This window comes from Cricetulus griseus, chromosome 4 (assembly GCF_003668045.3).
Source record: "Cricetulus griseus strain 17A/GY chromosome 4, alternate assembly CriGri-PICRH-1.0, whole genome shotgun sequence".
Classification (NCBI taxonomy): domain Eukaryota; kingdom Metazoa; phylum Chordata; class Mammalia; order Rodentia; family Cricetidae; genus Cricetulus; species Cricetulus griseus.
Window position 1 is genome coordinate 118,128,405 of NC_048597.1, and position 14,270 is coordinate 118,142,674.

The 14,270-nt window shown below is 35.4% G+C and overlaps 1 protein-coding gene across 1 annotated transcript in view; it reads left to right on the forward strand.

The window, feature by feature from the left end:
* Positions 1 to 13,783, forward strand: part of Cwf19l2 (CWF19 like cell cycle control factor 2) — a 64,364-nt gene extending 50,581 nt beyond the window's left edge. Inside the window, exons 13-18 of the mRNA XM_027415213.1 lie at positions 688 to 900; positions 3,037 to 3,153; positions 5,623 to 5,778; positions 6,747 to 6,827; positions 9,796 to 9,897; positions 12,168 to 13,783. Coding sequence (XP_027271014.1) covers positions 688 to 900; positions 3,037 to 3,153; positions 5,623 to 5,778; positions 6,747 to 6,827; positions 9,796 to 9,897; positions 12,168 to 12,311 — 813 coding nt within the window. The 3' untranslated portion in view covers positions 12,312 to 13,783. The remainder of the gene's footprint in view (positions 1 to 687; positions 901 to 3,036; positions 3,154 to 5,622; positions 5,779 to 6,746; positions 6,828 to 9,795; positions 9,898 to 12,167) is intronic.
* Positions 13,784 to 14,270: the final 487 nt, after the last annotated feature.

Consider the following 14,270-nt stretch of genomic DNA (forward strand, 5'->3'; position numbering starts at 1 on the left):
GAGAACTGTTGCTTAGTTATGAGCCTTTACCTTGTACCACCTATATGTTGTAGGGATAACCCAAGAAGACAAATATATGTAAAGTAAGGAATTGAGACAGTGCAGAAATACTTCATAGAAAGCTCAAGGTTAAATAAGGAGGGGATAGCATTTTACTGTGGTTATGTTAGCAGTTTCTAATTCCTACAGTTTGGTGAATCCAGCATTTTATAGGCTATAGCTTAGAAAGTATTTGGCCTTACACACAATATTGAGCTCTTTAAGGATTCCAAGTAGTGATACAAAATTTGTGTTTTGTGTCTGTCTGAATGTTGGAAAGAAGTTGGAGAAGTAGAGAACAGAACAATATTTACTTTTTATATTTTATATGTGCTAAGTTTTCAAGTAGCTTAACCTCTGCATTTTTGTTTCCTTTCATCTTAAATGAATATCGTAATGGTTTACATATCATGGTAGTAGAAAACTAATTAAGTGGCATGAATGATTCAGTGACTTTAGCTGTGAGAATGTTGGTAGTGGCCTCAGTAATGACAGATGAATTGACTGTTTTTTAATCTCAAGCTGAATTTTAATCATTGAAAAATTATAGGTTGTGTCATATTACTGAGAGGACATTAAGATGCCATTATTCATAAAAATATTAACTACCGTCTTCTGTCTCCTACTGTTATTATTTTTATTTTTTAGTTCATGGGAAAACCAGATGGCGACCATTATACTCTGGATGACATGTTTGTCTCCAAAGCAGCTGAAAAAGAGCATCTTGGTGAAAAAGAAGAAAGCCAGAGGAGGAAAGCGATTGCCGAGCACCAGAGTCTTGCTGCACAGATGGCCAACTGTCTGTACTGTTTTGATAGCTCTCAGTTCCCCAAGCACCTTATTGTTGCCATCGGTGTGAAGGTAAGAAACAAAACACTCACAGGCAAAGTAAAGATCAGTTAGTACATGCAGGTTTGCTCACACTTCACATTTTTAGAAAAATTTTGAAAGTTTTTTCTTATTCTGATTTTCAAATGTTTTTGTTCTCTAAGTTACCATAGTTCTTAGGGTCTTTGATATACTACCTATCAGTGTTTCTTTGTTTCAACCCTTGTTGCTGGTGATTCTGTTCTCTTGAAAATCAAATTCTGTTTTCTAGCTTTATGACCTAGTAATTGAATTGAATTCAGCATTAAAATCTTCCCTCAGACTCTAAGTCTAAAGCTGTTTTCATTTCTTTACTTATTCCCTTATAGAGTGCAATTGATTTCTCATAGACTCTGTCACAGTTTGAAAACTAATTGAAGTTACTTTGTCTTGTTGGCTGGGTTATTCCCCAAGTCTTGCAACCTCAGGAATACAGAGATAACCTTTGCTCACATTGTATTCCAAGTATCTTATCTTCATAGTATATCTGAGCCATTTATTCAATAAATATGTGTTGATGACTATTTTTTCATTGTGTGAATTAGGTTGTGGATATGATAGGTGCCAAATTCTAATTGTCATGGAAAAGTGGAGCGTCAGGTAGACTTTAAAAAATATTTTAAAAGTTTATTACATTTAAAGATTTTTTCCAGGCTTGTATTGCTATTTGAATCTAGGACTCCATCTCTAGGCAAGTGCTGTAGGCAGTTACACTTCTGACGCTTGTGTTTGATTGATCTGTAATAAAATAAGCAATTTAAACATTACCCCGGTTGAGAAGGATATTATGAAATGCGGGACAAAATCTTGGAAGTTATTATTTTGAAAAGGTATTCTAGAAGTCTTCTCTGAGGCACCAGTGAATGAAAAGCCTTGACAGGGAACAGGAAAAAGAAAGAAGTCTGCATGACACCCCTTTAATCCCTACAGTTGGGAGGAAGAAGAAGGAGATCTCTCTCAAATTAAGACCAGCATCATCTACAGAGAGCTCCAGGACTGAAAAAAACCCGGTTTAAAAATAAAAAGAAAGACTGGAGTGGATTAAGGGAGAATGAGCAACTGAAGCTAAATGAATAACTTCTGGTTTCAGGAACTAATAATTTGGGGAAGATTCATACTTATTTATTGTCTTTCTCATCATTCATATACATATGAATACATCCTTGCATATAATAGAAAAATAGTTCTGGGTTATAGATGATTCATATATGTAAATAAACAGAGTTTAACCAGAGAGGTAAAGCTATCTTACACCTGTTTTCTTTCCCTTAACTAAGTTAACTCATTGATACACATAATTTAGACTATCAACAAAGGAAACATGTGTCCTCACAAAGGAACAAAGATTGTATATTCTAGAGCCAAACATGAATGACCATAGCCCATGAACACTGATTTAGGTCACCCCAAGGTTCATGTTCCAATTTTTTAATGTCTTTAGAATAACAAGGGAAAAGCCCACCAAGATGCTATATATGTTAGTGAAAACAACAGGTGGGTAAATTATAGAACAGCCAGGAAATCTTAGCAGTCTGAGACTTCTTAGCTTTTTTGTTGGTAGAAGTTAGTGTTCTGTTATACATTCTGGAAGATTTACCTACTGGCCACAGAGATATTAGGCTGAACAGAGTGGAGGGCAATAAATAACTAGTAAGTGGGGGTAAAGATTAGCACAAGGTAACTTGACATGCTCCCCTATAGACTCTGAAACAAGTGGAGCTCTGGCTGGTTCATTAGCTCTAAACAGAATAAGTGGCAGTTCTTCCAGGAACTCCCATTCATAAGGTTTATAATTGTGTCTCTTTATTTTTCAAAACCGGTGCTGTTTTCGGTGTTTGTAAGTATATAGCTCCCTCAGATAAAAGGCCAAGTGGCATTTGTTATTGTCTGTTCTTGGGAAGTCTTAGTTTTTGGTGTTTACCAATGAAAACAGACTTGTGCTCTAAATTACCAGTTTATTAGAAGCCATTTTCTTGACATTTTAAATGTAAATAGTATCTTTGAGAGTATTAAAATAAACTGGTTGCTATAAGGAAGTCTGCCTTATTAAATACTCATGATTTCATTGCTATGGTCTCATCTGTTATAGCCATGGCTAAGTAACACATCACCATTGGAATTTGGCCCTAGGTTTATTTATGTTTACCCAACTTCCGGTCTCTTACTGAGGGCCACTGCCTCATAGTCCCTCTGCAGCACCTTCAAGCAGCTACCATGTTGGATGAAGATATCTGGGAAGAGATTCAGGTCAGTACTGTCCTGTTCATTGTCTGCAAGGCTCATGAGGAGGTTTTGCAGATTATTTTGATAAACTCAAACAGGTTTGTGGTAATATATTGTTTATGATCTAATAAAGCTTGCCTGAAGATCAGAAAAGCAAAGCAGCCAGCCAGTAGCTTTTATGTCTACGAAGGCTGAAATGGAGATTCTGTCTTCCCTGTGTCTGGAAAGTAATCTCACATGAGACCCTTTGCCTCTAAGGGTAATTGTGGTGTTGTATTGTTTATGATCTAATAAAGCCACTGAAGATCAGAGAAGCAAAGCAGACAAACCACCAGAGAGCTCTCACCTCTACCAATGCTCAGACTGAAGGGGTAATTCACAGAACTTCAGATTGCATCTGCAGATTGCACTGCTCTCCACCAAGCCTCAGAATCCAAGACTGCACATAGCTCCTTATATACTCTTTAGTTCTGGGATTAAAGATATGAGCTCTGTTTCTCTTTTAAACTGATTCACTCTCATGTAGCTCTGGGTGGCCTTGTACTCACAGAGATCCATCTGCCTCTGGGTGTGTGCCACCACTGTCCGGCTTCTATGGCTATAGTTAGCTTTCCATTCTGATCTTCAGGCAAGCTTTATTAAATCATGAATAATATACCATCACAAGTTTGGTATCTTAACAATTTGTAGGTATCTATAGATCATCATGTTTCCATCTCTCACTACTTTTTAGTTTCCTCAGGTTCTCCTTGTTTTAAAATCTTTTGCTTACTAAGTAAACTTACAAAGTAATTACTTAAATCAATGGGTTTCTAATTGTAGCAGAAAAAGTTTCAAGAATGAAAATATGTGGAGTCAGAGGTTTACAAGCAGGCAGTTACTATTTGCTTGTCCTCTGGCTAAGGTGGTTTTACTGCCATACCAACTTGTTTCTTCTGGATTCCCTTCATAGCATATGCTGGCTGTGAGGTCAGTTGTACGAGTCAGTTATATAGTTTTATGGCTAATACTTTGAGAGATTGAAAGGCACAACATGGGTTGAATTGTTGCTTAATTATTTCAAGACCTCATAATGACCAAGAAAAAGAAACCATTTTAAGTGCTGTCAGCTGAGTAGAGGTTTCAGAGGACCCAAGTTAGAAAATGTGGAATGGTAAGACTTTAAAGAGAGGACAGTATATGCTAGTTTTTGCAGTATGGATAAAGATACCCAAAGAGGACATATTCGCCTGCAAAAATGTAGTCTCTTACTCCTTTGCTTTTTTAAGGTTGATGCTCCCAGAGTTCATGCAACAATCATGTTGTTGTGTCAATGCTAGCACAATTAGTAACACAGACAGGTTATTTCTGATGTGAAAAAACAATTTTCCAAGTGTTAGTAACACTAGGTAATTTAGCCCTTAAGGATTATTACAGGGCTTTTCTGATGTATACTTAAAAATTTATGAAAAACTGACATAACTTAGAATAAAATACAGTACAAAGAGCATTCATTTACAAGAATCTTGTGTGTATGTTTTATATTTCTGTGAGGAATTAAAATATTTATTTATTATTATATTATATATTATTATTATATATTATATATTATATTATATATTATATTATATTAAATATATTATATATATTATATAATATTATGTATATTATATTATATATATATATATTATATATTATATATATTATATTATTATTATATTAAAATATTTATTGAAAATTATGAAAAGCCTCCAGGTGGATAAAACATTTATTTACTCCACTAGGAAGTAGACACATGAACATATAACATTTCAGGCACTGTGGGAAGGGAAGAGGTAAAGATCATTAATTGTACCCAAAGGTATACTGTTTTCTACGACAGGCTGCATTCTTGTTTGCAGACTTCAGGGAACCAGAGGTATTACGGAAAACTGAGAGGGGGAGGAAAAGCCAAATTGTATGCAAATAATGTCATAGTTCTTGTACAAGTAAAAACATCATTAGAGATTACACATGAATGGAGAGATGCATGCTGACATGCTGACATGTCTGTTCCAGTGGAGCTGAAGAAGCACAGTGCTTTGATTTCACTTCCAAATATGTGTCATACTCAAATAAATTATACTCTTGTAACTCATCCTTGATTTGTGTTCCTATTTATTAGGTATACTTTGAATGTGATTTGGCTTAACACAAAATATTGTTTGAAAATGCAGGATGTCTTTTCCAGTAATTTTCTTGGTATATACCTGTTAACACTGGATTTGACCTTGGATCTTATGTTTGGCAGAAAACATAAAGATATTATCATTGAAGTATACTTGAACAACCACATATTGCAAATGAGAAAGATCCAAATTGAATAGTATTTTTATGTTGAGCTTGAAGAAAGTTTTGCCTTCAGTGCAATTGGTTGTCTCAAATTATTTCATCTAACCAGTGGTTTTTGAGATTAAAAAGTAATGTGGAGAAGTTATTGAATATACATCTGTCATCTTTCTCCCCTTCCTCTAGATGTTTAGGAAATCCTTGGTAAAGATGTTTGAAGAGAAAGGATTGGATTGTGTCTTTTTAGAGTCTAATATGGGCATGAAGAAGCATTATCATATGGTTTATGAGTGTATCCCTCTTCCAAGGGAAGTGGGTGATATGGCTCCCATCTATTTTAAGGTATTTATAAGCAGTTTTTGTGTACAATCTTATTTTTTTCTACATTCATTTTTTGGGGAATATATTTGTAACAATGTACCAAATTTTACATAAAGAAATGGGGTAAAGCATAAAATATTCTAAAAGCATTTCTATATAAAGAATTTTGGACTTTTTGTCTAAAGAGATTTTCTTAGAAGTATAATATAGTTTCTATTTTAATGTCTTTAGTGAAGTCATTGTTTTAACATGAGGCACTTTTAAATCATAATCTAGAAAAGTGACCTCACACAGTTGTAAATATGGAATGACAGCCTATCTGATGTATTTAAATTGGATTTAGTTGAATGTTAATTTCATCTTAAAATGTGTTTCATTAATGGTAGCCAAAAAATAAAAAATAAAAATTTATTTTATAAATTGTACTTATACTAGTTAACTTAGAAAGTCTTAAAACTCCATTTCTATGTATCTTTAGCTCTACTTTAAAAAAGTAGACTTTAGTTTTGAGAGTGATTTTTCTCAACATGTTTACTTCCAGTTGTATGGTCTGATGTAGTTTTTGGTACCCACAAATAGTGTATAGTTCTTTTGTGTTTGGCAGAAGAATAGTAAAATTAAATGAATTTTTGAGTAGATAATTATAAATGCAAATATAAATTTGTGAAATTTTATATTCACAGATGATGTTCTATCTTAAATTGCTTAATCTTCTCAAGGTTGTCTTTGTCACATGAAGTTGAACTGGTCACTGTAGAGTTAAGAGTAAAAGAATATTGTCTCTGACTAAAAGTTGGGCTTCAGAACATTAAATAATTCTAGTTTTAAGTTATCTAATGAAGGCTTTCACCCATTCATAACAACAGTCTGTTGTATGCCGTGAAACCTGAATTCACCAAAAATACAAAAAACAAAAACCACAAACCTGTCTCTGTGTTTGCTACTCTATTGATTTTTTTTTTGGGGGGGGGGGTCTGGTTGTTTCTTAGAAAGCCATAATGGAATCTGATGAAGAATGGTCCCTGAATAAGAAGTTGATTGATTTATCTTCAAAAGATATTAGAAAGTCTGTGAGTATTAAGTTTTCCTAATATAAGAAATTTATGAATGTCTACCTCTTGGTTGTGAATTAGGCCTCTCTGGTCTATAAAATGCTCATTTGTTTGTAGGGGGGATTTTATTTGTACAAATAAATCTTTCTTCCTGGTCTTCAACTTCCTGCCCTTTTACTCACCATAATCGGCAGTGGTTTCGATTGTATTCTGCTGTGATAGCATCACAAGAGGACATTTTTGTCACTAGTATTCTAATGAAAGAAACAGTTTATATGGGCTCCATTTTAAGTTTAGAACACTCTTGCTGTTTTCTCTGTCCCTGCTCTCTTCCCACTCCATTAAATAAAAATAAAAGAAGAAGAAGAAAAGAAATGTGTGTGCATGTGTGCATCCATGTCTTCACCTTCTACTGTGTCTTAGAGAGGGTCTCTTGTTTAGTGCCGCATACCCCAGGTCAGCTAACACAAACCTCCATGGATTCTCGTCTCTGCATTTAATCTTGCCACAGGAATCCTGAGATTATGGATGCATGCTACCACATCAAGCTTTTTTGGGTTTTGGGGATCCCAACTCAGGTCAACTTTGTGGAAATATAGTTAATATTTAGGGCTAATTGCTTTTTAAGTAAGAAAACAGTTTTTCAAGGTAAATTTGAGTTAACCAGAGGTATAGATACTTTGAGGAAGTTAGGCATTACATTGAAATCAGAGGTAGAAATCCAGACTGAAAAGCCAGACATGAATGACAAGTGCATTCTCAGTGATCCATTTCCCCAGCCTTAGTTTTGTTTTTCTTATTAAGTGCATGCTCACTGGTCTCCCCAGCTAGTGAGTTGTTTATAGCCAAGTCCTTGAATTGAAGCCCTCCTATTTCAGCTTTGACTATAGGCTTGTGCCATCAGTTCTAGAGAAGAGAGGACACTCTTATCTTCTCAGTTGATAGAAGCTTTCTGTACCTATTGCTTGTGGCCTTCCCCTGCCTCCAAAATGAAGTTAGGTATCTGCCAGTCTTTATAATTCAGGCCTACTGTTTTTTGTAATTATACTCACTCATGGTTGCATTTATCTCATGTGAATAACCCAGGATAACCATTTCATTTCAGGACTCTTAGCTTGTTCACACTTTTAATGTCCCTTTTGCCATGCAGGGCAGCATACTCAGGGCTTTGACATATTCATGAACCACTATTCTGCCTACCAGAGTAGAAAGAAAAAGAAAGAGGACTGTCACCATACATTTTTTCAAGTTATCGAATGCTGCATGCCTGATTACCTAGTTAGGTGGCACAGTGTTTAATAGAGCCTCCTTTCATATTGTCATTGAATAACTTTGCACAGAGCTGTTCTTGTAGAGCAGATAGAAATGAAAGTAACAGTCTCATATATTAAGATTAGACCTGGGGACTTACATTTATGTCATTCTCTAGGATGTTCCCAGCAAACCTCAGAATGCTTCTTGTTTCTCCCAAGACTCAAATGTTTGTCAATTTCTAATTCATAGGAATCAGAAATGTGCTTAAAGCTGAAAGCGAGGATGTAATTATATTACTAGGCCCAAGATAAATGATAAATGGGTGTTTGTTGGGGACAATTACACAGAAAAATACAAAGAACCACTAGAGCCTTTCCCTGCTCTTCCTATGGGATCTGCTGACCCACCAGAAAGAAGTGCACAAAGAAAAGCCACATCTCAAGCTCCTCTTTTTCCAATTCCTTCTGCCTGAAGCCACACCCAAAGGGGTGTGGCTACTGTTTCAGGTCCACAGACCAGATGCCTACATAAAACCTTGTCTATCTGTTTTTACTTTATTTTTTCTCAATTGTCAATACATGACTATTATCTAAAAATACAAAACTACAGAAAAATATAAATATATGAAGCAGCCTTTTTATGCTTATACTACTTTGTAGACTGATTTTTTAACTTCCTCCTTTTCCTGTTAAATGAGCAGCATTTTGTTGTCAATAATTTTATTTGATTTATAATGATTAAAGAGGACTTTTCTGTTTGTACCATATAGTACCTCATACTCTGAGTTGTGCCTTCCTAAGTATTTAATACCAGTTGTGTGTACTTAAATAGCAATATGTGGATCAGTGCCCAGATGAGTCATGTTGATTTTGAGATGGTATTAGAGGAGAAACTTACTGTGTATTGACCAACCTCGATAATTTCTAGTGTTAAAAGTTGGGACTTAGAGGAAAAACTTACAAAGATGCAAAATCTGCCAGATAAGAAAACAAGAAATTATAGCTCTTTTCAATCAGTATGGAGATTAAAACTCTTCCTTTGTCTCTCTGTCCCTCTCTCCCTCGCTCCCGTGTGTGTGTGTGTGTGTGTGTGTGTGTGTGTGTGTGTGTGTGTGTGTGTGTGTGTGTGTCTGTGTGTGTCTGTGTGTCTGTGTGTGTCTGTGTGTGTCTGTGTGTGTCTGTGTGTGTCTGTGTGTGTGTCTGTGTGTGTGTAAAATGAGGAATAGAAGGATAATAGAGAGCTGATCCCAATGTATTGTGAAATTAACTTGGTAAAGTAAATATTGCTATTTTATCTCACTAGTAATGATAAAAATAAAAATTATAAATTTATTTATATTTAATAAATATTATCATATTGAAGATTTTATAAGTGTATAAACACAGCCACAAATATATGATCAAGTTCTCTTCCTAAGTAAAATATGAACAAAACATACTTTTATTTGTGTAATTGTAGAAAAATTGTTTCTTGGCACTACAAAAATATTTGAATACCTTTTTTCTACTGTCTTCAAGAACAGAAAAGTGTTTGTTTTGATTGTGAATTGCTAGACTTGATGAAGCTCTGTCTGGCTGAAAGGCTATCAGAGTGAAATCTTTTCCTTGGAAAGTTAGGTCATTGGAAATTTGTCATACACATCCTCCTGATGGATGATGATTAGTTCTCTCATGGCAGAAAATTGGAGAAGGCATAGCTTTCCTACTTCATATGTAATTTTTTGTTTACTCAGGTGCCCAGAGGCTTGCCTTACTTTGCTGTAGACTTTGGCCTTCAGGGAGGATTTGCCCATGTCATTGAAGATCAACACAAATTTCCTCGTTACTTTGGAAAGGTATACTCAGAAATTTGATAAAACCCTGAAGATTAGTGGTTTGGTTAATATTTTCACAAGGTTGTGAAAGAAAAAGTTTGAATCACAGAATTTGATGAGTTGTTTTCTATACAAGTTTGACAGAGAAGGGTGTGGGGGTGTGTGTGATATTAACAATAAAAGAAAAAAGTACCAGAATATTCATTAGCCAATCAGAAATTTCATTGTGTAACAGACATTTTTGGACATTGTGCTCGCTCAGTCTTTGTAACTATAATGTTTTCCTAACTTTGGAGTCAGCTTTGTCCTGAAAGTTATGTTATTTGCTAATGTTTATTGAGGGCTTACAGTGTGCCCATCTACTGTCTAAGCAGCCATCTAGTGCTCACAGTTACTCTACTGTCTAGATTTTGTTCTAACATTTGTTGTGAAGATAGGAAAACTCTAAATTGCAAAGGGGTTCTGTGATTTCCCTAGGGTTATGTGCTAAGTGAGAGGACCCAGGTACCACAGGTGATGGTTAATACAGAAAATAAATGGTGTTAGCTCTTCATTTGTAGTTAAGGTATAATCCAGGAAAAATAAATAACTCATTTCACAGTTAGGTTCTGGGCACGTATGAAAATCCCCATCATTTGATTACCAGTAGTTTCTTTCAGGGGGAAAAAAAAATGCCTTCATAAGAGCATATTCCTTAAATTTAGAGGTCTACATACTAAGTATCTAAATTCTCTTCAGGAACTGGAATGAAATTAATGTAGTGTGTGAAATTGGCAAAAATGAATCTGGGCCTAGCTCAAGCCTTCTTGTATCACCTTTCTGTGATTATGCCTCTACAGAGACCAGCCTTGATAAACTCTGCTGAGAGTTCATAATTTCCCACCCTGCTTCCCCCTCTGCCCTGCTCTCATCTGCATGAGATAATCTTCTACAATGAAATTGGGATGTTTCAAGAGAAAACAGCTCCATTAGTTTCAATCCAGAACTCACTATGCTGCTGGCCTTAAATGAATATGCACATTCCAAAATCACATGCATTTTTGAATTATTACTTAAATATTCTCACATAGCCCAGACTGGTCTTGAACTCACCACATAGCTAACTATATCCTTGCACTGCTGTTCATCCGGCCTCCACCTCCTGATGTGAGTTTCCAGGACTGTACCATCATGCCTGTTTTTCCACAGCCTTGTGGATCAAACCCATAGCTTCATGCATGTCTGGCCTGCATTCTACTGCTCTACCAACTTAGGTGTATCCTATCCCCTGTTTGAGAAGTTTGCTGATTTTTCTACAGAATTAACAACAACAAATAAAAAACAAAAACTCAAAAACTTTGTTTTCACTGCTTTGAACAATCCTGTTGTTCCCTAGAGATTTTTAACTGCTCTTTAGCTTTCAATTTATAGCTCTGGATTCATAGTCTTAAAATGTGTTTCCAGAGGAAAGGACATCACTATGACCCATTGTTTCACATTTTAAATTTTTATTGGAAGAATTGCCTCCCCTTCAAATATTACTCATGCATTTCCCCATGTCTCAAGAAATACTTTGGATCCTCCTTTGACTTGCTGCCCAAGAAATTACTCAGAGAACAATGGAAAATGGTCTCTTTTGCAGTAAGAGAATGAGAACGCATCTTGCACTCACATAATGCATGCAGTGGTCTAGAGACAGTTTCAGACGGACACATAAACTACCCGTTCTCAAACTATGCTGTTTAGATGGACTGATGCCAGGAAACTCTTGCACTAAATCTGAGTTTGTCTGTTTTCTCCTGAGGCCATATACAGAATACTTTCTTAATGATGGGTGGTTCACTTTTCTGATTTATCCAACAAATAGGACATTTGATTGTTTTAAATGTCTTATGATCTTTGCCAGCTCCCTTTTCCCACTGTATAGCTGAGACTTTATTATTCTGGTTCTCAATATATTTGCATATTCTCTTAGGAGCTCTCTATTGACATATTAGTTATCTTTATGAGCAAGGTAATTAAATTTCACTTTCTTCCTCCCTTTTGCTACCATTAGATAGATACACTAATAAGCAAGCAAGCAAGCAGACAAGTTGCTTTACAATAGACACCACAAGTACTCTAAGGATTACAGAGTTTATAGATAAGATTGGAAATAAGGCTTATTTTGCTTGAAACGAATATGTAATATGTGTACATTGTCACAAAGAACAATTTATTATTATACTTAATAGCAGAATAAATGAGTACTTCCATTCTTGATTACATTGTTTATACATGCATATATTCATATTCTTTTTACTCTTTACAAGGAAATCATTGGTGGTATGCTGGATCTAGAGCCTAGACTGTGGAGGAAGGGCATCAGAGAAAGCTTTGAGGACCAGAGGAAGAAAGCGTTGCAGTTTGCTCAGTGGTGGAAACCATTTGATGTCACCAAAAGTAAAAGCTGTTAAGTGTATCCTGCATGTGTCATTTCCATTCAATTTATGTCTATAATATTTACAAGCAACTTTGCCTTGGCCCGGAGGGAAAGCAGCAGCAGCTGGCCACTCTAATCACTGACATCCATGTTAGGTCAAAGTGTTTTCTTCCTCAAGACTCCTGGGGACTTAGTTTGTGGAATAACAGCAGGTGTTTCAGGATTATCAGTTCTCCTTCCTTTCTGTATCTACTACTTCTGGTTGTTCCAAATTACTTGGCTACTCTAGAGAAGGACTTGTCTTCAGGGTTCTTGCAAGGCTCCAGGGGAAAGTGAGTTTTATTCCAGGTAGAGTCTGTTACCTAGCTCCTTTTGTGCTTTTTTTTGTTTTTGTTTTTGTTTTTTTTTTTTTTTGCACTCGCTCTGGAGACCAGGCTGGCCTCGAACTCACAGAGATCCTCCTGCCTCTGCCTCCCGAGTGCTGGGATTAAAGGCGTGTGCCACCAGTGCCCGGCTCTTTTGTGCTTTTTAATTAAACCAGATGTATTCAGTACTAAGTGAAATTTATTTTCATAGTTTTATGGAAGAGTTATTTTCTTGTTTTTTTAACTTGTAGCATATAATATCACTGTATTATCTTTGTTAAAAAAGTACTAAAGAATTTAATGATAATAAAAATATATAACTGCAAACTTGTTTTTATTTTAGGACCTTTAAATAGTCTGAATTTTGGTATTCTCAAAAGTAATTGTTCTAAAGAATGCAATTCTCAGTTGTTTGGGGTTCATGTAAAGTTAAAATCTGTAGCCAAATTACTGTATTGGGATTTTAATGTTGTCACAAATATTAAATAATGTAACTATCCAAGGAATGTTCTTTTATTCCTGCTTGATTAAAAGTACTTAAGTTTTATTGTTCTCATTTGGTCTTGAGAAAACCTGTTTTTATAAAATATGTGTTGTAATAACTTTTTTAAACATGTTTTTAAAAAAATCAAACTAGCATTTATTATAAAATGTTAGTACCTATTGTCAGTGTGACGTTGCATTTATTTTAATGTCAGACTATCATTGTTTCCATGTATGTTCCTTGCATTTTACAAAAGGCAATTCTTTTTGTTCCTTTCAAATTTCACAAATAATGGTAAAGCTTAATGACAATTTTCAGTGCTTATGAATTACATCTAAGTGTGTATGTGTGTATATATAGTAGAGGTTGACTGTAATATAGTGTTTTCAAACTATTGGCTTGTTTCAAACTATTGTATCAAGTTTTAAATGACACTAAAACTTTTATTTTTGTAATCAGTGAGTTAAAACATTTGTTTATAAAGTACTGTATTATGTTGATAGTTCAAAAAATATGACTATTTTTTACTTTAATTCTACTGAATCTGTAGCAGGTGTATCCCAAATGAATTCCTCTTTGTCCTGACTCCTAATTGGTGCACAGTCAATTTCTCAAAGCCTCAGTGACTTGTAATAATAACTATTATCTTGTACCTATGTTTGTGACTTTCAATGATTTGTGTGGTAATATTTTGTTTATGATATATCATATAAAGCTTGCCTGAAGATCAGAGTGCAAAGTTAGCCACAGCCATAGAGGTCAGTGGTGGCACACACTTTTAATCTCAGGTCTCAGTAGACATAGTCAAGTGGATCTCTGAGTTCAAGGCCGCCTTGGGCTACATGAGAGTGAATCAGACTAAAAGAGAAACAGAACTCACACAAAGGTGATTCCAGCACTTGGAATCACATGCCTTTAATCCCAGCATTCAGGAGCTAGAAACAGGAGTGATATGACTGGACAGAGAGAGGAATATAAGGCAGGAGGAGACAGGAACTCATTGCAGTCTGAGTGAGTCTGAGGAGCACTGCAGTCTGAGGATTCGTGGAGACAGATTCGCCCCTTTCAGTCTGAGGTAGAAGTAAGATCTAGTGGTTTGGCTTCTTTGCTTCTATGATCTTCAGCTTCAACCCCAGTATCTGTC